At 40.9% G+C, this 23860-nt stretch overlaps 1 protein-coding gene across 3 annotated transcripts in view; it reads right to left on the bottom strand.

The window, feature by feature from the left end:
• fat3a (FAT atypical cadherin 3a) overlaps positions 1 to 23860 on the bottom strand; it is a 634737-nt gene that overhangs the window by 118177 nt on the left and 492700 nt on the right. For all 3 annotated transcript variants that reach the window (XM_055637278.1, XM_055637275.1, XM_055637277.1), the window contains exons 9-10: positions 12979 to 13254; positions 3924 to 4134 (exon numbers count right to left, since the gene is read on the bottom strand). In XM_055637278.1, the coding sequence (XP_055493253.1) occupies positions 3924 to 4134; positions 12979 to 13254 (487 nt within the window). The remainder of the gene's footprint in view (positions 1 to 3923; positions 4135 to 12978; positions 13255 to 23860) is intronic.

The following is a 23860-nucleotide window of genomic DNA, read 5'->3' as shown; positions in this document are numbered from 1 at the left end:
AGCTTGAAAATCTGCATTGAACTAATTCCAAGTTAAATAACTTTGAAAATGACTTAAAATTTTCATCCTTGCCATGTATTTTGAGGTTTTCTCTCTTCCTGTCCCTTAAATTTCCGCCAGATCTTTAACCCTATAGATTGCATGAGATCCAGGGAGAGCAAGCTAACTGGATACAGTTGGCTTCATGGCAGAGGGTAATGGTAGAAAGTTGTCTTTCAGACCGGTCTGTGACAAATGTGCCTCAGGGATTGATGTTGGGCCCATTGCTGTTTGTCATCTACAGTGGCTTGCAAAAGTATTCATACCCCTTGATCTTTTCCACATTTTGTCACGTTACAACCACAAACGTAAATGTATTTTATTGGGATTTTATGTGATAGATCAACACAAAGTGGCGCATATTTGTGAAGTGGAAGGAAAATGATACATGGTTTTCAAATTTTTTTACAAATAAAAAACTGAAAGGTGTCAGGCATGCAAAGGTATTCAGCCCCCTTTACTCTGATACCCCTAAATAAAATCTGGTGCAACCAATTGCCTTCAGAAGTCACCTAATTAGTAAATAGAGTCCACTTGTGTGTAATCGAGTCTCAGTATAAATACAGCTGTTCTGTGAAGGCCTCAGAGGTTTGTTAGAGACCATTAGTGAACAAACAGCATCATGAAGCCCAAGGAACACACCAGACAGGTCAGGGATAAAGTTGTGGAGAAATTTAAAGCAGGGTTAGGTTATAAAAAAATATCCCAAGCTTTGAACAACTCACGGAGCACTGTTCAATCCATCATCCGAAAATGGAAAGAGTATGGCACAACTGCAAACCTACCAAGACATGGCCATCCACCTAAGACAGGCCGGGCAAGGAGAGCATTGATCAGAGAAGCAGCCAAGATGCCCATGGTAACTCTGGAGGAGCTGCAGAGATCCACAGCTCAGGTGGGAGAATCTGTCCACAGGACAACTATTAGTCGTGCACTCCACAAATCGGGCCTTTATGGAAGAGTGGCAAGAAGAAAGCCATTGTTGAGAAAAAGCCATAAGAAGTCCCGTTTGCAGTTTGCCACAAGCCATGTGGGGGACACAGGAAACATGTGGAGGAAGGTGCTCAGGTCAGATGAGACCAAAATTGAAGTTTTTGGCCTAAATGCAAACGCTATGTGTGGCGGAAAACTAACACTGCACATCACCCTGAACACACCATCCCCACTGTGAAACATGGTGGTGGCAGCATCATGCTGTGGAGATCCTTTTCTTCAGCAGGGACAGGGAAGCTGGTCAGAGTTGATAGGAAGATGGATGGAGCCAAATACAGGGCAATCTTGGAAGAAAACCTGTTAGTGTCTGCAAAAGACTTGAGACTGGGGCGGAGGTTCACCTTCCAGCAGGACAACGACCCTAAACATACAGCCAGAGCTACAATGGAATAACCATATAACATATAACCATATAACAATTACAGCACGGAAACAGGCCATCTCGACCCTTCTAGTCCATGCTGAACACATAATCTCCCCTAGTCCCATATATGGTTTAGGAATGGATCTATTGGATATAGGATCTATTCCATATATGGTTATGGAACGGTTTAGATCAAAGCATATTCATGTGTTAGAATGGCCCAGTCAAAGTCCAGACCTAAATCCAATTGAGAATCTCTGGCAAGACTTGAAAATTGCTGTTCACAGACGCTATTCAATCCAATCTGACTGTGCTTGAGCTATTTTGCAAAGAAGAATGGGCAAACATTTCAGTCTCTAGATGTGCAAAGCTGGTAGAGACATACCCCAAAAGACTTGCAGCTGTAATTGCAGCGAAAGGTGGTTCTACAAAGTATTGACTCAGGGGGGCTGAATACTTTTGCACGCCACACTTTTCAGTTTTTTATTTGTAAAAAAATTTGAAAATCATGTATCATTTCCCCTCATTTTCCACAATTATGCACAACTTTGTGTTGGTCTATCACATAAAATCCCAATAAAATATATTTACGTTTGTGGTTGTAACGTGACAAAATGTGGAAAAGTTCAAGAGGTATGAAAACTTTTGCAAGCCATTGTATATCAATGAATTTGATGAGAATGAACAAGCATGATTAGTAAGTTTGCAAATGATAAAATCGGTGACATCGTAGACAGTGAAGATGGCTATCAAGAATTACAGCAGAATATTGATCAGATGGACAAGAGGGTTGAGGAATGAGAAATTGCTTAATTCCAAAAAATGTGAGGTGCAACACTTATAGGAAGTCATCATATCAGGCCAGACTTTCCCAGTGAACGGTGTCATTTTCTGAAACTGGCGTTGCAGGTAGATTGGGTCGTGAAGATGGTCTTTGGCATATTGGCCTTCATCAGTCAGGGTAATGAGTATACTAATTGGGACATTATGTTACAGTTGTCCATGATTGGTGAGGACGTATTTGGAGTATTGCATTCAGTTTTTGTCATCCTGCTGTAGGAAAGATGCCAATACGCATGAACGAGTGATGAGGGGATTTACAAGGATGTTGCCAGGGCTCGAAGGCTTGAGCTATAGGGGGGGGTTAGGCAGGCTAGGACTTTATTCATTGGAGTGCAGCAGGCTGACGAGTTATATTATTGAGGTGTATAAAATCATGAAGCGAATAGATAGGATGAATGCATTGAGTCTTTTTACCAGGGTATAGGAAAACAGAACTAAAGGGCATAGATTTAAGGCGAGAGGAGAAATATTTGATAGGAAGTTGAGGGGCAAACTTTTATTTATGATTGGTGGGATAAATGGAATCAGTTACCTGAGGAGGCATGTACAAAAACAACATTTAAACAGGTGCAGAGGGACACGGGTCAAATGGGGTTAAGCAAATAGTTTAGATAGGGTATCTTGGTTGGCATGGATGAGTGGGACACTAGGATCTGTTTCCATGCTCTATGATTATGGCTCAGAGATACTTGTGAGTCTCTAATACTGACAGCTGATGGCATATATTTAATAATTCCAGGAGGAATAATTTAGGAGGAAATGCCCTAAACGAGCATGCGACTGCATGCGGCAAGCGCGACCTTATGTGGTCCCTTGAGTCGTATGGCCTCCCGGGGCCGGTCCCACTTCGATCGGCGGAGCCATATGGAGTTGTGCGGGGCTGGTCCCGACATCGCGCGGGGCTCTGAAAAACTGACACTGTCCAAAAATTCCGCGCGGCAACGAACTGCCGGCCCGCAGCCGCATTGAGGCCGTACGCAGTGCCTCGATGGGCGTGTGCACTGACTCGACGCCGTATGCACCGTCTTGACGCCATACGCAGCGTCTTGATGGCGTATGCCTAGCACGAACTTCTCTCGTACTTCACGTCAACTCGTACAGGATCACTCGACCTCCGCGGGGACCCCGCTTCCGGGTTTGGTCGCGCTTGCCGCATGCAGTTGCATGCTCGTGGGACAGGCCCTAAGTGTTTGAATTCAATGAAAGACTATCTGCTAGTTGCAGGGTGGACAATAGTTTACCAAACAGCCTACCTTTTAACTATGTGTCCGATTACACAACCGATAGTTATCAAAAATAAATGCTTGAATTTTAACGAATTTAATGAAAACCTGGCTAGGCTAAAAATACATTCGCTTTGCTTAATACATTCGCAGCTCAGGGGAACAAAAACATAAAAGATAAATCTAAGATAAATAATTATCTCATGAGTTAATTGAGCAGTAAATATTTTTCTAATCAATTTGTTGCGAAAATTTATCATCTAAGAAATAAAATTACTGCCCCTTGGGCATTCTCCGTGTAGTAGGTAGCAGACGCGCTTGTTGAGTTTAACCATGTTTATCTTTTTAGCACAATGTAATAGCTCTAATGTTTGACACATGAGATTGCCAGTCTTTACAATTATGTTTTCACTGTGCATATTTTCTACTCATAAACGCTACTTCCTTTGATCCACACTCACCTCCTTCAATACTGTACAATAGTTCTGCGTTTTGACCTTTATCTTTGTCCAGAGCTGTAACCTGCAGTACTGCAGAACCAAAAGCAGCCGATTCAAAAACTGAACCCTCATACACAGCACTAGTGAAGTATGGAGCGTGATCATTGGCATCAGCTACATTTACTATAACCCGTGCTAAGTTACGTCGATATGGAAATTCTTGATCTCGTACCTGGTGAAAAAAATTTGCGCATTTAATAGTTCCCAGTCTTTAAAAGGAGATGGTGCTACATTTTTTTTACATTTGTTAAAGTACTAAAGGTACATTTTTAACGTTAAATGGTTTGATATAAAAGTAACCTAAATACATCACAGATTTCACAATCATCATTGCATTCCTCTTAAGAAATCACAACATTTCAATGTTTCTGTCGCATTGATGATGTGCAATACAGGAGTGGTTTCACGAGACTCTGCACTTAAAATCCTGCTTAGACAGTTGTTGGATGCTGGTAGCACTTCAAAAACGATGCCTGTGATTTTCAACATGAGCTGGCAACAGCTTTTGACAATTTACACCTTGTACATAATGTGGTAAATACCACAAGGAACAGTGAATTATATTGAAATGAGATTTGTATTGAATCTTATCCAAGATTCTCTAGAGAGTTGGGATTGGAAAACTACAACTTTACAGGTAACAGTTGCTCAAAAGGTGGGGGTAAAAAGCAGCAAGATAAACTGTATAGCTTGCTAGGTCATTTGAGCAAAGCAATCAAGAGTCAGATATCAAACATACAGAATAGTGAAAGGCTTGGATAGAGTGGGTATGGAGGTGATGTTTCCACTAGTGGGAGAGTCCAGGACTAGAGGTCATTGCCTCAGAATTAAAGGAAGTTTTTTTTATGAAGGAGATGAGGAGACATGTCTTTAGTCAGAGGGTGGCAAATCTTTTGCCACAGAAGGCTGTGGAGGTCATCAATAGATAGTTATTAAAGCAGAGATAGATAGATTTTTGATTAGTACAGGAGTCAGAGGTTATGGGGAGAAGACAGGAGAATGGGGTTAGGGAGGAGAGATAGGTCAGCCATGACAGATGGCAGCAAATGCAGAGTAGACTTGATGGGCTGAATGGGCCACTTATGAAACTGATGACCTATGACCTTAGGAGCCAATAATGTTTAATGATCACATCCACTGGCATATAACAATGAAATCCTTACTTGCTGCAGTTTTAGAGGCACATTAACAATGCAACAAATATACAATAAACAATAATACGATTAATTATTGATTATCCCAGCGATATGAATATTGATTTCTCTAACTTCAAATAACCCTTGCATCCCATCGTTCTCCATCCCCCAGCCACCCTTGTTATTGCATTAGTTTCACTGTTGAGCTGATGAGTTTCATTGTCTGTAAGTCTTTATGACCAAGCCCACAGCTAACAATGGAGCATTGCCTTGATCACCGTTACTTTTTTGCATATCTTTCATTCATTTGTTCGATATCTCTCTATATCACCGTCAATATCTCTCAGTCAGAAGAAATGTCTTGGGCCAAAACATCACATAATCCTTTTCTCCAGAGATGCTCTCTGACCCCCTGAGTACTCCAGCTTTGTGTGTCCATCTTTGGTTTAAACCTATCTGCAGTTCTTTCCTACACAACTAGTTATGACTGTCACTTGCTCCCCACTAGCATTGGGTGGTTGTGACCTCTCTGGAGTTAGGTTCAGGTGACCTGATGAGGGTTTAGCTCATTTCTGGATTCGAAGTGAGATGCTGACCCAATACCAAGAGATTTCCCCGTATCTGAAGCCGGTCGAAGTCAGTGCTTCATCATCTGTCAGCAGATCAAACCAACCCCCCAATCTGCAGTCAACGGAACTGTCTGAATCTGATCCAAACTCCGGACCTGCGTGGATGGGCCTTCAGAACAAATCCTCATGTACCGCTGTGCATTTCCAACTCTCTCTTTCAATCCCCGTCTTCCCATCTCCAATCTTTGGGGTTGACTGTAATATAAAACTAAGAGCATGATGTTTAAGAAGGAACTGCAGATGCTGGAAAAATGGAAGGAAGATAAAAATGCAGGAGAAACTCAGCGGGTGAGGCAGCACCTATGGAGCGAAGGAATAGGCAACGTTTTGGGTCGAGTCCCTTCTTCAGAGCGTAATGGTTTGTTTCAGTTGTGTCTGTTTTGTATGTGTTAAATGTTTGTATTTGGTGTTTTTTAGCTTGTTTTGTGTGGGGGGTGGCAGAGGGTTTTGGGGGAAACTTTTTCTAATCTCTTACCTCAACGGAGATGCGATCCATCAAATCACACACCACAAGATTAACAAACAGTTTCTACCCCAAGGCCATCACCACTCTGAACTCTGCACAGAACACACAGCCCCCATAGCCAATATTTTGTGCTGCCACAACACTATACTGTGAAATGTTGCACATTCTGACGATGTTTTTCTTGACGTTTTTGTTGTTTCCATTGTTGTTATTATTAACTTGTTACGTTGGCGCTCCGCTCGGGCATTGCGCCTGCAATTTTGTTGTATGTATTTACAATGACAATAAAGTGTATTATTATTATTATTATTATTATTTTATTAACAACAGATTTTCTTGGCTGAGAATGAATAGTTGAGTCAACTGTATGCAACTGCAACTTTGGTTACCCCCATGAGAGGGATGACTTTGGAGGGGGTGCAGGAGAGGTTTACCAAAACGCTGCCTGGGTTAAAGGGTATTATCCATAAGGAAAGGTTATTCGAACTTGGATTGTTTTCTCTGGAGCGTCAGAGAAACCTAATAAAAGTATATAAATGTATAAGAGGCATGGATAGTTACATATAGTCATAAACTTTTTCCTAGGATGGAAATCAGATTCAATTTCAATTTTAATTGTCATTGTCAGTGTACAGTACAGAGACAACGAAATGCATTAATGCCAAAGTCATGCCAAAGAAGAAGTGCAGGACAAGTTTTTTTAACCTAGATTTTTTTCAGGTGGGTGCCTGAAATGTGCTGTGGTGGAGGCAGATACAATAGTGTTGTTTATGAGGCTTTAAATAGGTACATGGATATACAGGGAACGGAGGCATATAGTTAACATGGAGGGAGAGGAGATTAGTTTAACTTCATCATGTTTGACACAGACAGTGTGGACTGAAGGGCCTGTTCTACGTTCTACCTTGTGAAGAACATTCGCAATGGCAGGTGGGGGTGCGGTGAGGGATGATGGGGTTAGGAAACTGGTTACTAAACAAAAGCTTATATAACCCTATGAATCTAGCCCCTTGATTTTCACTCAGCTCAAAAGCACTGAATCATGCAGCAGCTCCACACCACTCCTGGTAGAAGCCTGCACTCCCACCTTTATCTGTTCGTCAGTCTTTCTCTTTTCCTCCTCAAAAAATTAAGATCAGCAGTTAACATGAACACACTCATGAAGATGGACACGGCATGCTGGAATCTCAGTGGCTCAGGCAGTGGCATCTCCAGTTCCTTCCATTCATTCTCCATGTTAAAGGTGATTAACTGGAAGCCCTAAATTATATATTTGACAGGAACATTTTCATCAGGGTAGGTTAAAATAAATTTTACATTTAACCTGTTGGCCTCTAGGGCCAAGTCAAAAAGTTTGTGGAGTGGATTTTAGGACTAAAAAGATCCCCTAAGTGCACATAGAATATGTGGTTATGTCTGTTGCTGGATCCAAGGTGGAAAATATGAGTAGTGTAATTGATTTTTATCTTTAAAAAAACACATTCCTCCATTAACGAGCATGACTAATGCATTAAAAAATGCTAATTTCCTTTGATGCTAATGTACCCATTAACTGCAATTTAATTGACACTTTTAGCACAAAGCACAGATCAATAATGATTAATTTTAAATGTGGGGTATTTAAAACATTGTAAAACAGATATCCCAGCATTGGTTTTGAAAGAAAATTTGTTTAGGTCAGATAACAATGTAAAAGTCTGCCAGCTATTTGGAAAGTTTTGTGTTTTAAGTGATTGATAAAATAATAAGAAGCCAGTTGCGGAACTGATGCTGTTCACGGGATTAATTAGCTATCCAATTCCTTTCTTTCCATAAAATAATTGCAAATACATAGCAAAGTAAGAGAGACTAAAACAATATTAGTATTCTATAACACTAAGTACTCAAGATTTGATAATAGGGAAATAGGAAAATATAATTAAAAAAGGAGCTGAAATAAAAATCTTAAGGAACCAGAAAGCTATCGTCAGAGACGGATACCTAAGATATGTTCAGAAATAATGTATATGGGGAGGTTTATAGGGTTCACAGAATTAATATTATTATGAATTGTGAAGACAACGGGAAGTATTTAAGCCAAAAAGGACAAAAGGGTTAAAAAGAAAATGGACGACAACGGTAAAGCTAATTTATGCAGCTCATAACTAATTTATGATAGCCATTAGCTATGATTAATTACTAGACTGTAAGGCAGGTGAGAGACTCTTGAAACTGATGATCAATCAAGCAACTGGGTTACAAGTAGGCAATGAAACAATGTAATGTAGACAAAATTATCACGAAAGAGGCAGAGAGAAACTTGAAGAGTACAGCAGGAGACACCGTTGCCTAAGGTGGATCAATATTTCAGCTTGACAGAATTTAGTTTAAGAAGTTTGAAAATGATAAGCACAAACAATTGGCTGTCTGCCAATGTGGTTTGGTGTACTGCATTGTAATTAGTGCTCTGTTACTGCCAACGGTTAAATATCTTTTGGAAACAGTCTCACCATTATGGTTCACTGTTAAATTGCACGGTAGTCCCAATAAATATTAGATAGACACAAAAAGCTGGAGTAACTCAGCGGGTCAGACAGCATGTCTGGAGAAAAGGAATAGGTGGCTTTTTGGGTCGAGAACCTTCTTCAGACCTCAGTCGAAACGTCATCTATTCCTTTTCTCCAGAGATGCTGTCTGACCCGCTGAGATGCTGTCTGACCTGTCTGACTCCAGCTTTTTGTGTCTATTTTCGGTTTAAACCAGCATCTGCAGTTCCTTCCTACCCAATAAATATGAGGTAATTTTCTCTACCACAAGGTGCAAGCCTGACAAAAGGCACAATCAAACCAAAGAGAAATTGAGAAGCAGTGGAGCAATGGGTCATGGAGAGGAAAGCATAGACGTGAAAGGCGTGCAGTGAAACATTGGACTGCTGGAGGTTATAGATAGGAAGGAATTTGTACATAGGGATAAAGATATGGCATTCAATGTACCTGCAGAGTCATTGTTAACAATGTCATGAGGATGTAGTGATTCAATTGAGTGTTGTAATTAGAATACAGTTATGAATGGATGAGGCCGGGAAAGGGATTGCAGTTGATTTTAGGAGTGATGAAAGGAATGAAGCAATGTAGGCAGTGACTTAGATAAGAACAATGATATCATGATAGTGGTGTCTATAATGACCTAAGACACAGGTTGAAGTTTAATTAGCAGAACAGTGTATTCAGCATTGCTGGTCTCAGCAAATGAAGGGAAATTTTAGCAAATAGGATGATCAATTTTACTGATATAGTTGTACAAAATAAATTCTTGTTCTATTTCTGTGAGAATTGACTTTAGAAAAACCGAAGTAAGATTATTTTACTTACATTCTTTAGTGTGGTCCCCAGAAAGTATAGTTCATAATAGTTTTTATATTTGTATTGTTATAATATTCAATCGGAGCGGGTGGAGCTGCGGTGGAGCGCTGCTGTGGCCCGACCGCAAGTCTGGTGGACAGTGACACCGGGAGCCCATGGGTCCCTGCTGGGAGACCACTTTTCGGGGCTTCCGCAACGGCGACTTCTCCCGCCCGAGTTGCGGGGCTGAAGAGTACCTGGAGCAGGGCTGTACATCGCCCGGCGCGGCTTTAACAGCTGCGGGACTTGCCATCCCCCACCGGGGGCTCCAACATCAAGACGTGGAGCGGGGCCTGACATCGCCCGGCGCGGCTTTAATGGCCGCGGGACTTATTTACCATCGCCCGCCGGGGGCTTTGACTCTGACATCGGGAGGAGTGCAGGGGATAGATAAGACTTTGCCTTCCATCACAGTGAGGAGGAGATTTGCTGTGATGGATGTTTGTGTAAATTGTGTTGTGTCTTGGTTCTTTTTCTTGTGTGTATGACTGCAGAAACCAAATTTCGTTTGAACCTCAAGAGTTTCAAATGATAACAAATAAATTGTATTGTATTGTAATTACCGGTTTTATTTGTGGGTCCTCTATATGGGCTACTTAAAGCTTTCTGATCTTATAGATGTATACAAAATCATGAGAGGAATAGATCGGGTAGACGCACAGAGTATCTTGCCCAGAGTAGGGGAATCAAAAACCAGAGATCATAGGTTTAAGGCGAGGGTGGAAAGATTCAGTAGGAACCTGAGGGGTGACCGTTTCACGCAAAGGGTGGTGGGTGTATAGAAAGAGCTCTGCCAGAGGAGGTAGTTGAGACAGGTACTATCGCATCGTTTAAGAAACATTTAGACAGGTACATGGATAGGACAGATTCAGAGGGATATGGGCTAAATACTGGCAGGTGGAACTCTGTGGAGATGGGGCATGTTGGCCGGTGTGGTCACATTGGTCCAAAGGGCTTGTTTCCACGCTGTAAGACTCTATGACTAATATTTCAAAATGTATCCACCTATCACTTGCCAGGCTTTATCCTGCCCCTACCTCTCTTCCACATTTTCTCCCTACTATAATCAGTCTGAAGAAAGATTCATACTGAAACGTCACCTATCTGTGTTTTGCAGAGATGCTGCGTGACCCGCTGAGTTCCTCTAGAATTTTATGTCTTTCTATTAAACAAAACTGAAAGAGCTGTTTAAATGATGGATACTGTCAAGTCTTGCCCTTAGACGCATGCTATCATAATTCTGGAATTCAGGGTAAAAACTATTTTATATTTACATTTAGAAAGGAATTTTAATGGATTTTTAGTGAAGAGTTTATCATACTGTCATAGAGTGTTCTGACATTATTTTACTTGCAGGCAAAGGTACAATAAAAACCAGGTGGCCCTGTTAATAGTAATCTGTGGAGCAATTATCATGTTTTAACACACCTATGGTCATTAAATTATTTGAGCAAAACTAATAGTATTTTTCTTTATTGAATGGATCTATACTGTATTATATTAATTTTTTGCGAGTTCTTTTAGGACATGTGACAATATTGGAGGGCTCTTTTTAACTGTGGCTGAAACCATGCAGGAAATCGACAGGGTTGCCAAATTAAATGTGGCCCTTTTGGAATCAACAAATCACCAAACATTTAAAACATTTTCACTGTAGTCACATCTAAAGCTGTTGCCAATGCCTGTTAGTATTGGTTACAAGTAGCCTGATTTAGAAAGAATGGCTTTCAGCCCAAAATAACAAATATCTTCAGTGTAGGAAAACTATTATACTGACAAAAGGACGATGGAAATCATATTTGATTACCTCGTACGAGCATTTATGAAACCAAAGCTGGCTCTAGAGCCATAGCAGAGCCAGGAATCTGAATTCAGAGATAACTGCTGACTCTAAAGAACTCTTCGTTTTTCCAAAGCTATCTGAGGATGCCAGCATTCCTGGAGAGCTTAGGAGCAGAGCTAACTGTCATCAGTCATGAAACGTGGACACATGGGAAGGCCTGTGGTCCTCTGCTCCAACCTTAAACTAATCCTTCAGCACCTGACTATTATGTAGACTTCCACTGAAAATAAATCAGATGTGTGCATGACATGTGATATCTAATCTGAGCTTCTCTGTGATGGTCTCCATTCCTGAATAGAATAGGTAATGCATTATGTTTGTTTTTATATTGGGTATGGTTATTAATTAGGTAGATGAACACTATGGTTGTGGGGAAGGAAGCAAATAAAAACCCTGACATTAGACACAAAATGCTGGAATAACTCAGGCAGCATCTCTAAAGAGAAGGAATGGGTGACGTTTCAGGTCGAGACCCTTTTTCAGTCGAGTCAGGGAAAAGGGAAACAAGAGATATAGGTGAAGATGTAGAGAGATAAAGAACAATGGATGAAAGATACGGTATGCAAGAAAGTAACTATGATATAGGAAACAGGCTATTGTCAGCTGTTTGTTGGGTGAAAATGAGAAGCTGATGCAACTTGGATGGGGGAGGAATAGAGAGAGAATGCCAGAGTTACTTGAGATGAGATGAATCAATATTCATACCACTGGGGTGTAAGCTGCCAAAGCGAAATATGAGATGCTGATGAGAAACCAGCATCTGCAGCATCCTGAAGAGAAACCAGCATCCTTCCTACACAAAACCCTGACATTTTCAATTAGAGATCTAGGCTATTTTAATACCCTGCTCCTGTAAAACCTATTTGGTTGTTACTCATGGAATTGGCTCAGGAACACAGCACTGGCAGGATGACTTTTGCACAGGGCCCCCAGTAATCTATTTGAAGAGGAACTCCAACTGTGAAATGTAGGTGGCCTTGGATGTTGTCAGAGTGATCGGTATTAAAGCTAAAAAAGGGTGTTTCTCACTGAGTCACAAGGCTGCCCACAAATAGTCTGTGGCAACCTTGGAGCGTCCACTGCAAAAAAGCTGAGACCAAGGATGGGCATCTGGTCTCTAGATCAGAAAGAATGTAATCTGGTCTGAAGGTGGTGCAGAAGTCAACCGAACCTAAGGTGAATGTCGGCAATGTATCAATATCTTGAGTGGAGCAGCAGGGCTGCTGCAAATGTCTCGCTCCTTATGTCTCTGGACACTTCTCTCTTAAACTAATCACAAGAACAAGGTTGCATTCAATTGAATTGCACACCCACTGTTATCTCAGTGTTAGTTACTTCCAAAATAATTCAACCAAAATGGATGAATTAAGATAAGATAAATTTAACATTCCAAGACCTACAATGCTTGCTGATGAAAAGATCATGGTAAACTTTAGAAGTAGTACAGCAGTTGAAAGGTTACTAGAATCATACAGTGTGATGTAATTGGATCTTGGTTTGATGTGCAGAGGCTTACTATCCGAAAGCAAATTCTGGATGTGACTCATCAAACATTTACTCACCATGACCGTTAAACTGTGCTGTGCCTGAGCTTCATGATCCAGCTTTTCAACTACACTCAACCTGCCCGTACTTTGGTCGAGCAGAAATTTCCGCATGCTTGTAGGATCGATACTGCTGTGAATAGAATAGGTCAGCTTGTTTTTCTCATCCTTGTCAGTGGCTTTAATGTGCAGAATTTCAGTATCCACAGCAGCATCCTCAGAAATGGTCACATCGTAGCTTGGCTGGGAGAATGTTGGACCGTTATCATTATGGTCAAGTACTCTTATAAACACCTGCGGGTGAAAACAGGGCATAATTAGCTGGGGGTAAAACTCAATTGTTACGGCAATGTGCTTTTCAGAATAAGGCAAATGATTCAATTTACGCAATTTGATTATTTAGGATTTGTCATTTTTTACTGTAGTTAAAATAATTAAGGAAGTTCTTCATATGGTACTTAAGATTTTCAAAAAAATATCAAGGTTGCCACTAATGTAAAACACTCAGATGTTGAACCTATGGTGCATATAATCACGTAAATTAGGAGCAGCAGAGTCCATCTTAACATCTGAATCCTCCCGCCTGCTCCCACCTACTTCGGTAGGCGGCGCGGCTCTGGCCAGCAGCGGCCTCTGCAGCCTGTCCGCGTTTTATTATTTTTTGTCTGTGTTTTTATGTAGTTTTTGTTATTTTATGTTGGTGTGTGTGGGGGGGGGGGAAACTTTTGAATCTCTCCCTGCACTGGAGACCCCACCATACAAGCTCCTACTGATGTGATTGTAACCTCATCATTGACACAAGAACATTCATTCAGCATTAATCTACCATTAATCAATCTATCTCTGCCTTGGAAGCACGAAAGGACTACTTCGAAAAGGAAATAGTTGACGGGAGCCCGCGGACGATGCTTTTTTTCGGGGCTCCTGCAACAATTTACTGAAAAGGAATGTGACACCACTGCCCCTTCCCTCACTTTGCGAGCGCACAGGGGCTCACCCTGTGCGCGACTGGATCAATGGCCGCGGGACAATCGCCATCGCCAGCCGGGGGCTTTGACTTTGACTCTGACATCGGGGGGGGGGGGAGAGAGAGTGCAGTGGAGAGATAAGTTTTTTTAGTCCTCAAGCTATGTGATTGTTTAGTGTAATTGTTGTACTGTCTGTGTAATGTATGCTGCAACAATGTGACCTCCAGGGGTCCAAATGACAATTAAAAACTCTTGACCATACAAGCTCCTACTGATGGATTTTTAGAATGGATTAATCTACCATAATCAATCTATCTTCCACAAAGGATCAAAGGAAATAGGACATTGCAATTTACTTAAAGGAAATCATTTGTCAGAACCCTAGAAATAGCATACTGTAAAAACGATTACTGCTCTCATGCAACAATGTGAAAGTGGATGCCAGTTTCCACAGAGTTGATACAGAGTGATACTAAAACTCTCCAAAGGAGGAGACTTCTGATTATGTAATGCCTTTCTAGGCCACCACAAAATAATTTGAAGTTTTTATGCCACAGTGGAAATGTAATCACCAATGCAATACAGATAACACTGCGGCCAATTTGCGCTAAGTAAAATCGTACAAACAACATCCTGAAGGAGGAATAAATGTACATTGGCAGGCCAGGGATAATTGCCATGCTCATCTTCAAATAGACCCATAGTATCTTTTGTCCAATCACGAGTAGGCATTGTGTTGTTTTAATATCTCATCCAGAAATGTATTCCTTGCTTAGGCAGCACGCTAGTTGGGTGGCACGGTGGTGCAGTGGTAGAGTTGCAGTGGTGATCTTACAGCACCAGAGACCCAGGATTGATCCTGACTGTGGGTGTTGCCTGTACTGAGTTTTACGTTCTCTCTGTGACCGCATGGGTTTTACCCGGGTGCTCCGGTTTCCTCCCACACTCCAAAAGACATACGGTTTTGTAGGTTGATTTTCTTCTGTAAAAAAAGTGTAAATTGTCCCTGGTGTGTAGGATAGTGCTAATGTATGGGGTGATTGCTGGTCGGCAGGGGCTCGGTGAGCCGAAGGGCCTGTTTCAGTGATGCATTTCTAAACTGAACTAAAACTAAAGTTATCTGGAGATTACAACTCACAATCTTTTGATCACATTTGTGAAGTTTGTATGTGTATAATAGTTGTATGTATATATATGTCTGTAGGTATTATGGGAAATTGCCTGGGGTAGTATTACTATTATTAATTAATTGATTTTTAAATATGGTAGAAGTGTTGGGGAAAAGGGGTGAGATTTAATAAGTTATTCTTCTTCTCACTCCTTTTCGAGCTTGTACAGACACAGAGTTGGACATTGGAAATTTGCTTTTTGTTCTTTTCATTGCTTGTAAATATTGATTGTAATGCCCAATTGTTTGATAATTTCGATTTTGTTACTATTAATGTCTTTAATGTCTTTACTTGTTCGGAATAAATAAAATAAATAAAATAAATAAATAAATAAATAAATATTTCTGTCGTTAAGTCAGAAAAATGAATGAGGCATGCTAATGAGGACCTCACATGCTCATAGCGCGACAGAGAAATTACACCCACAGCATGAACACATACAGCACAGAACTGTCAATTCAATTCTCTGGAGTGGAAAATGAATGCTTGGAGGTAAGGGGTACAGCTGACATCTCTGGTGATGCTTTCCAGGTCAGAAAACGAAGCTATTTGTTATTTAACAATTTAAAACACCATTGATTATAAACTGGAATTAAAATAACTGTCACCGTGTTATGCATTGTAACAGGCCCTTCGGTTCAATGTCCATATCCCTCTAAATTCCTTACCATGTACTTGTCCAAGTGTATTTGAAATGCTGTTCCAGTACCTGCCTCAACTACCTCATCTGACAGCTCATTTCATATAACCACCACCCTCAGAGTGAAAGAGTTGCCTCTCGGGTTTTTAATAAATCTAGCCCCTCACCTCACAATGTCCACTGTCTTTTTTTAAATTCCCCTACACTGGATAAAAGACAGTGTACATTCACCCCATCCCCCTCATTACTTTTTTAGACCTCTATAATCTTCTTGAACTCCACGGAATAAAGTACTAATCTGCTCAACCTCTCCATACAGCTGATCCCCTCTAGTCCTGGCAACATCCCTGTGAATCTTTGCTGCACTCTTTCCAGATAAATAACATCCTTCCTATAGCAGGGTAACCAAAACTGACCATAGTACTCCAAATATGCCCTCACCAACATCTTGTACAATTGTAACGTAACGGCCCAACTTCTAGACATTGACTGCTCAAGGCCAATGTATAAAAACCTTGTTTACTACCCTATCTACCAGTGAGGTCACTTTCAGGGAATTGTATAATTATAGTCCATCTTTTTGCTCTACTCCCCAGGGCCTTACCATTCATTGTTAAAGTCCTGGTCTGGTTTGACTTCGCAAAATGCAACACTTTGCACTTATCTGCAAACTTATCAATTAGTCATCCCTCAGCCTACTTGCCCAACTGATCAAGAGCCTGCTGTAATTTTTGATAACCATTTTCATGATCTACGATACCATCTACTTCAGCATCACCCACAAATTTACAAATCATGTATGTTCTCATCCAAATTATTGATAGAAACCACAAATAACAATGGGTCCCAACACCGATTCCTGAGGCACACCACTTGCCACAGATCTCCAGTTGAAAAGCACCCTTCCACCACCAACACAAAGGGTTTCTTGCATGAAGCCAATTCCGTATAAGTAAGTAAGTAACGAAGTTTATTGGCCATGTATTCACATACAAGGAATTTGCCTTGGTGTTCCGCCCACATAACAACATGACATACAGTGACAGTTACGGATAACTCAGAAAACACTAAGCATTAATAATAATAAAACATTACTGATAAAACACCATTGATCAAGCATGTGAACCAACAAAATACCAGATCAAAGGGAGGCTACAGATTTTTGGCTGTTGAGTAGAGCAACAACTCGTGGATAAAAACTGTTTTTATGTCTGGCTGTGGCAGCTTTGACAGTCTGGAGTCGCCTTCCCGAGGGAAGTGATTCAAAGTGTTTGCGGCCAGGGTGAGAGGGGTCAGAGATGATCTTGCCCGCTCGCTTCCTGGCCCTTGCAGTGTACAGTTCATCAATGGAGGGAAGATTGCTGCCAATAATCTTCTCTGCTGATCGGACGATTCGCTGCAGCCTCCATGTGTTGTGCTTGGTGGCTGAGCCAAACCAGACCATGATGGAGAAGGTGAATACAGAATCTACGATGGCCATGTAGAATTGGACCATCATTGCCTGTGGCAGATTGTGTTTCCTCAGCTGCCGCAGGAAGTAAATCCTCTGTTGTGCCTAAAGTGAGCTAACTCTCCCTAATCCCTGATCCCATGCTATCTAACCTTCCAGAGCAGCATGCCATTCAAATGGACATCTACAGCCTTGCCCTCACCAAAAAAAAATAAAAAAATGTCACATGTTAGGCATTGAAAGACAGACTGTAGGTGTCTTGAAATGGTTGCACTAATTTTTTATAGAGGTCCTGCCCTTTACTGAACCCTTTCTGATGTGTTTGATCCCAAAGCTGACCCTAGCTTTGCGATTTCCCCATTGCATTATGAGCACCATCATCTGATTTACCAACATAAATTCCATCAAAAGATTCAAGGCTACTTTCTTCTTCATTAATCTACCGATTAGCAAGGACTACATTGTGCAAGGCCATGAATAGCGGGTTTTTTTAAATATGTTTCTCTGCTGGAAATTACTTTTTCTCTTGCACGTATATTTTATTGCAGAGACAGATAGCTCTGAAGGTGGTTGCTAAATGGGTGCAAAGAAGGTCAGCTATTTGTGTTACTTCCACAGTTCGACCCTAACATTGAGAATGCCTGTTCAGTGTTTTCCCGTTTTCTCTGACTGGATGGGTTTCCTCTGGGTGCTCCAGTTTCCTCTCACATCCCAAAGGATATACTGCCTGTTTAATTGGTCAATGGAAATTATTCCTTACTGTCATAAATGGTTAAAAACGTTGATGGACGTGTGAGAGAAAATAAATTGCACGGGATCAGGGAAATAAGGACAGGGGAAAAAAACTAAAATGACTGCTCCCTTGTTGGTCAGCATGGGTGCAATGAGACGAATGGCCTCCTGTGTTATAAAAAGCTAAGGCACTGTGCACTTTCCTGTCTCCAACAGGGGTTATTGAGCAATCCAGTCACGGAGTATAATAGGATTGTCAAAAGGAATGGGGCCAATTTAATCTGCAGTGTTTAAGCATTCTTCAACTCCCTCTTCTCCTTTATCCACTCCCCACTCCACAACTGTCCCGATCACCTCCCATTTTCCCTTGGTCTGTGTGGCTGCAGTAAACTAATCAGCATCACTCCCAGCGTGCAGTGGGCAAACGGTTCACCAGTTGCATGCACAAGCTGCTTACTAATGTTTCTATATGGGAGGAAACCACAAAAAACAATTTCTTGTATTAAGATATTCCAATTTGCCGATTGATTTTTTAATGAAACCCTATGTTGTGAAGGGAAAGCCTAGAAGCCATTTTGTGCACCAAATTTCTACACATTTTTGTTTACAAAAATTGCAAGGAAATGCCTTGAAGCAGAGGCTGAGCAGCTCAAAATGTTTTATGATAAAGAAAAACATTTTTAGCAGTCTACATAGTTTAAGTAACTCCAATAAAACGATGCTTACTACAGATTGTATTAGACAAAGCCACAAAACACATAACACCATTACAGGGTATTTTATGGTGTTATTCAAAGTCTATCTCAAGGACTTCAATAAAAAATATATAGGTGTTTTGTAAATACACAGATGGAAAATACATGCACAAAAGACCCTTCCATTATAAATCAACACGAATAGAGGACAATTTGACTCTAAAGATAACAGATACACTCTATAATATTGTTAAGTTCACAAAACACAAGGATGCATTCACTAATATCTTAAACTGGCATTTATTATGCCAAGGATGCATTCACTAATATCTTAAACTGACAATTTATAGTGCTGATAAAGAACTCAAAAATATTATTGCCCAAAAATGTTTTTTTATGTGGCCTAAACTGCTTCCAGCTATTTCTGACCTGCCAATCAAAACAGACATTTCAATATGAAGAAATAATAACTTTTCCATAGGGATTATATTTAAAAACTAAATATCAAATGTTTTACAGATTTATTGCATTTGCTATATAACAAGGTTAGGATTAACTTTAGAATGATTTTTCTAAAGCAGTAATCATTCCATATTTGTTTTCATCAGCATATTACAGTGCTGATCCTCCGTGTTGGACGGAAGCGATTACAAATAATGAATTTGAATGGAATTAACTGAAGTCAGGAATTGATCGGAGTTGAGATTTAATGTAAAGAAGGAAGGATGCTGCCTTTGTACCTCTGACGAGTGCAATGATCTGGCGATAAGCTTTTAAATTATAACTGATACATTGTGAAAGTTACTCTTTTTTTTCTGGGCAAAACTGCAGACTTAGAGTAAAGATAACTCATTGTAACAATCTAAATAGCTAAATAAAAGTGAACAATCAGGAACTATAGGCAATTGAATGCAATAAGCACAATTGGATGAAATAGAAGAGCAGGTGATGTTTGTCAGCTGCACTATGTGGTAGTTTGTGGAGTCCACTGTGATCTCTGGTAACTTCATCTATAGTAAATGTTTGCATCTTAAGGAAACCCAGCTCACAGAGTGAAAATGTGTGTGTAAAGCTTATTGCCGGAATGGTTAAAACCCTTTGGTTAGGCTGCGGCCTGGTCTTGAAAATTGGTCAAGACACAGTTATGACAACTACAAAGATGGGTATGGGGACATCGGATGTAATGATTCAGGAACCTCAGCCTGTCCAAGAGATATGTAGATATGGGATATAGTTTGCAGGTGAATTTAGACCAGGATAGGAAGGTTAATCTGATCAGTGAAAGAGAGCAGTCAGAAATGACGGGGAGAAAAATAACGTAGCACAGCTAATGACGGTATAGTCATAGTCACCAGCCATGAGTGAATGTCCCAAAGGCTCTGTTGTCTGTGTGGTAACAGGGTAAACCACATATCATTGTGTCAGGGAACGGCTTAAAGTGGGAGGGGGAGGATCCAGTTGTCGTAATCCATGCTGGATCTAACCACATAAACAGAATTATAATAAAACTGGGATGAAGGACAATGAGGATATGGAAGACCATTACAACAACTAGAAATAAGAGCATATTTACAATATACATCCATGATTTAGATGAAGGGATTCAAAGTAACATTAGCAAATTTGCAGATGACACAAAGCTGGGTGGCAGTGTGACCTGTGAGGAGGATGCTATGAGTATGCAGGGTGACTTGGACAGGCTGGGTGAGTGGGCAGATGCATGGCAGATGTCGTTTAATGTGGATAAATGTGAGGTTATCCACGTTGGTAGTGAAAACAGGAAGGGCGATTACTATCTAAATGGTGTCAAGTTTGGTAATGGGGAAGTACAATGGGATCTGGGGGTCCTTGTTCATCAGCCAATGAAAGTAAGCATGCAGGTACAGCAGGCAATGAAGAAAGCGAATGGCATGTTGGCCTTTTTAACAAGAGGAGTTTAGTATAGGAGCAAAGAGGTCCTTCTGCAGTTGTATAGGGCCCTAGTGAGACCATAACTGGAGTATTGTGTGCAGTTTTGGTCCTCTAATTTGAGGAAGGACATTCTTGCTATTGAGGAAGTGCAGCCTATCGGGGAACCTCATCTGCTGCCAGCCCCAATTTGGCCTGCATTTTTTCTTACATCCAATTACTTACCCCCCTCCCCTCCATGGCTCCACCACAATCAGTCTGAATAAGGGTGCTGACCCAAGACGTCACCTATCCATTTTCTCCAGAGTTGCTGTCTGACCTCGCTGAGTTACTCCAGCATTATGTGTCTCTCTTTGGTATAAACCAGCATCAGCAATTCCTTTATATTAGATTTTACATGTGTAGTGTTGCATTAAAACAGCTCTTTGTGGATGAATTTCAAAGGCAAGTGTTTCATGGAAATAATGCATCTGTAAACAAAGTCAATTCAAAAAGAAATGGTTTAAAAAACACACTCATGTTAAAGCTGCTCAACCTGAATCCATGAAAAATTCATGACAAATTGAATGAACTGGTGTAATAAAACATGAGCTTATTGGTATTAGAGGGAAGTCTTTGCAATAGGAGTGAACAAAATATTCCAGGGTGCTCAATATTTAGTATTTGGACAGAATGGCCAAGAAAGTGAGGACCCTTGACAATAAAGGATAACACAAGGATGTTGCAAAAGGTTGCGAAGGATGCTCTATGTCTTGAGAAACTAAACAGAATATGAATTAAGTCAAGATATAACAAGGTATTGGTTGATTGGTTCACACTCAGCTTACAGCAACGAGTATTATGTTCAAGATAGACACAAAAAGCTGGAGTAACTCAGCGGGACGGGCAGCATCTCTGGAGAGAAGGAATGGGTGATGTCTCGGGTCGAGACCCTTCTTCATACAGTCAGACCCATATCTTTACTCCAGCCCCATGCGGGCCTCCACAAGCGACTCCTTCGACCCTCATGTCTATCTTCGGTTTAAATCAGCATTGCAGTTCCTTCCTACACATTAAGTATTGTGTTCAGTTTTGGATATCTTGCTATAAAAAGGATGTCAATCAGCTGGAAACATGGCAGAGAAGTTTCACGAGAATATTGCCAGGTCTCAATGGTCTGATATTTGGGAAAGATTGGGTAGGCTGGGGCATTATTCCTGGTAGTGTAAGTGGCTGAGTCGGGATCTTATAGAGTTGTATAAAATCATGAGCGGAATAGATAGTGAATAAACAGAGTCTTTTACCCAGGGCAGGGGAATCAAGAACCAGACAACATCGTTTTAATAGGAACCCGAATGGCAGCCTTTTCACTCAGAGAGTGGTAGGTGTATGGAACGAGCTGCCAGAGGAGGTAGTTGAGGCAGGTGCTATCAGGATTTAAAAGACACTGCATGATAGGAAAGATTTAGAGGGTCAACCTCTGGCAAATGGGACTAGCTTAGATGGGCCAGCTTGGTCAGCAAGGGTGAGCTGGGCTGAAGAGCCCATTTCTGTGCTGTATGCCTATACATCCTCTCCATACAAGACAAAGTTCTAATGACGTTTTTTTGATGCAACTATGAATATTCAGCTGCCGTTCACTGATCCAAACTTGCTGCCTTGCAATGCACTAATCTTAAAATCCTTCCTTCCAATCCTCATCTCCTTTAACCTCTGGGCAGAAGTGGCTCAGATAACCAGAGGACTTTTTAATATTGATCTCAGGTTTTCATCCAAAGAGATGTGATGAGAATAGAACTGAATACTATTAGAAAGTGAGATTTCAGTCAAAAGCCTGGACTTACAAATTAATTATAGGCAAATCTTATACCGTGGAGAAGCCAGCACTGAAAGTTAAAGTATGTACAATTATTAGATGGTAATGTGCACACTGGAGATAACCTGTTACCCTTGAACATGTGTTATGACTGAAAAAATGAATTTGAGGATTTAGATGAATCAAGATTGAACTGAATAGTTAAGGAAGATGAGTAGCCTTGATGAACATTCTTCTACTTGTTATTATATTTTGTTAAACATTTGATTTCCTTTGTGCCTTACTTTCTGTTTTTTTTTTCATATTCAGCTCACAGTTTCTGTAAAATCAGATTTTATTTTTCTTACAATTCAGAGAGGGAAAACAATCATGAACAACAATCTCAAGAGAAGGTCTGGGGGGACGAAGGGATGTGGTGAGAGGGTCACAGTCAGTTGCTGGAAATTAAGCGGGGGTTGTGACTGGGATATTGGGGGACCCCAAAAAAGACCTGTAACAATATTTTGCTTGGGCAGCTTTCAACCCAGCAGTATGAATAATTTCTCTAACTTCAAGTAGCCCTTTCTTTCCCTCTTTCTCTGTTTCCCTCTTTCCATCACCTCCCACATCCTAGTTCCCCAACAAGTCTGACTGTCCTCCTGATTAAATTTTATCTTTATATGCCTCACTGTCACCTTCCCCTAGCCAACAATGATCTACTCTACATTTTCCTTGAACTTTGTCCCCTTTGGCATCTCGTTTTACAACTGGCCCTTCTATATATCTGTGTCTCACTCTCCCCTGACTCTCACTGTGAAGAAGGGTCTGGACCTGAAAAGTCATCCATTCCTTCTATCCAGAGATGCTGCCTGTTTCACTGAGTTACTCCATTCCAGCATTTTGTGTCCATCTTCTGTAATAAAGGTTTTTTTTTTTGTGGCTTCCAGAGTTAAAACACTGGTTCAGACAGTTGAGTTGCAGCAGGCTTTCCATACCTTGTCAACTCTGGCTTCCTTATAAGTGGCCTGAGTTAGCCCTGGTGATTGTGAGATTCCCAGGGTTGCATTGCATTACATGCTGTAGGAAGGAACTGCAGATGCTGGTTTAAACCAAAAAAAGACAAAAAAAAAGCTGGAGTAAGTCAGCGGGACAGGCAGCATCTCTGGGTGATGTTTCGGATCATGACCCTGTTCAATGTCACTGTCTGCATTATTACATCTGCGGATAAAACATCACCCATTCCTTCTCTCCAGAGAGGCTGCCTGTCCCACTGAGTTACTCCAGCATTTTGAGTCTATTTTCAGTTTAAACCAGCATCAAAGAATTCCGAAGGAAAATTATTTTCTCGGGCCAGTTACCTACCTACGACTACCTACAACTACCTATGAATACTTACGACTTACCTACGACTACTGTCACAACCTCCTACGACCTACCTATGAATAAAAAATATCAATTTTTCCATGCCGACCTTTTTTTTACTCGTTCAGGCTGTAAAAAACGCCGCGACCTACTTGAGGCCACGAGTACGCGGAGACCACTCACAAGCATGAGGAAGAGTTAC

Source organism: Leucoraja erinacea, chromosome 6, assembly GCF_028641065.1.
Source record: "Leucoraja erinacea ecotype New England chromosome 6, Leri_hhj_1, whole genome shotgun sequence".
Classification (NCBI taxonomy): Eukaryota; Metazoa; Chordata; class Chondrichthyes; order Rajiformes; family Rajidae; genus Leucoraja; species Leucoraja erinaceus.
Note: the sequence above shows the minus strand (reverse complement) of the source record. Positions and strands in the feature narration are given on the sequence as shown.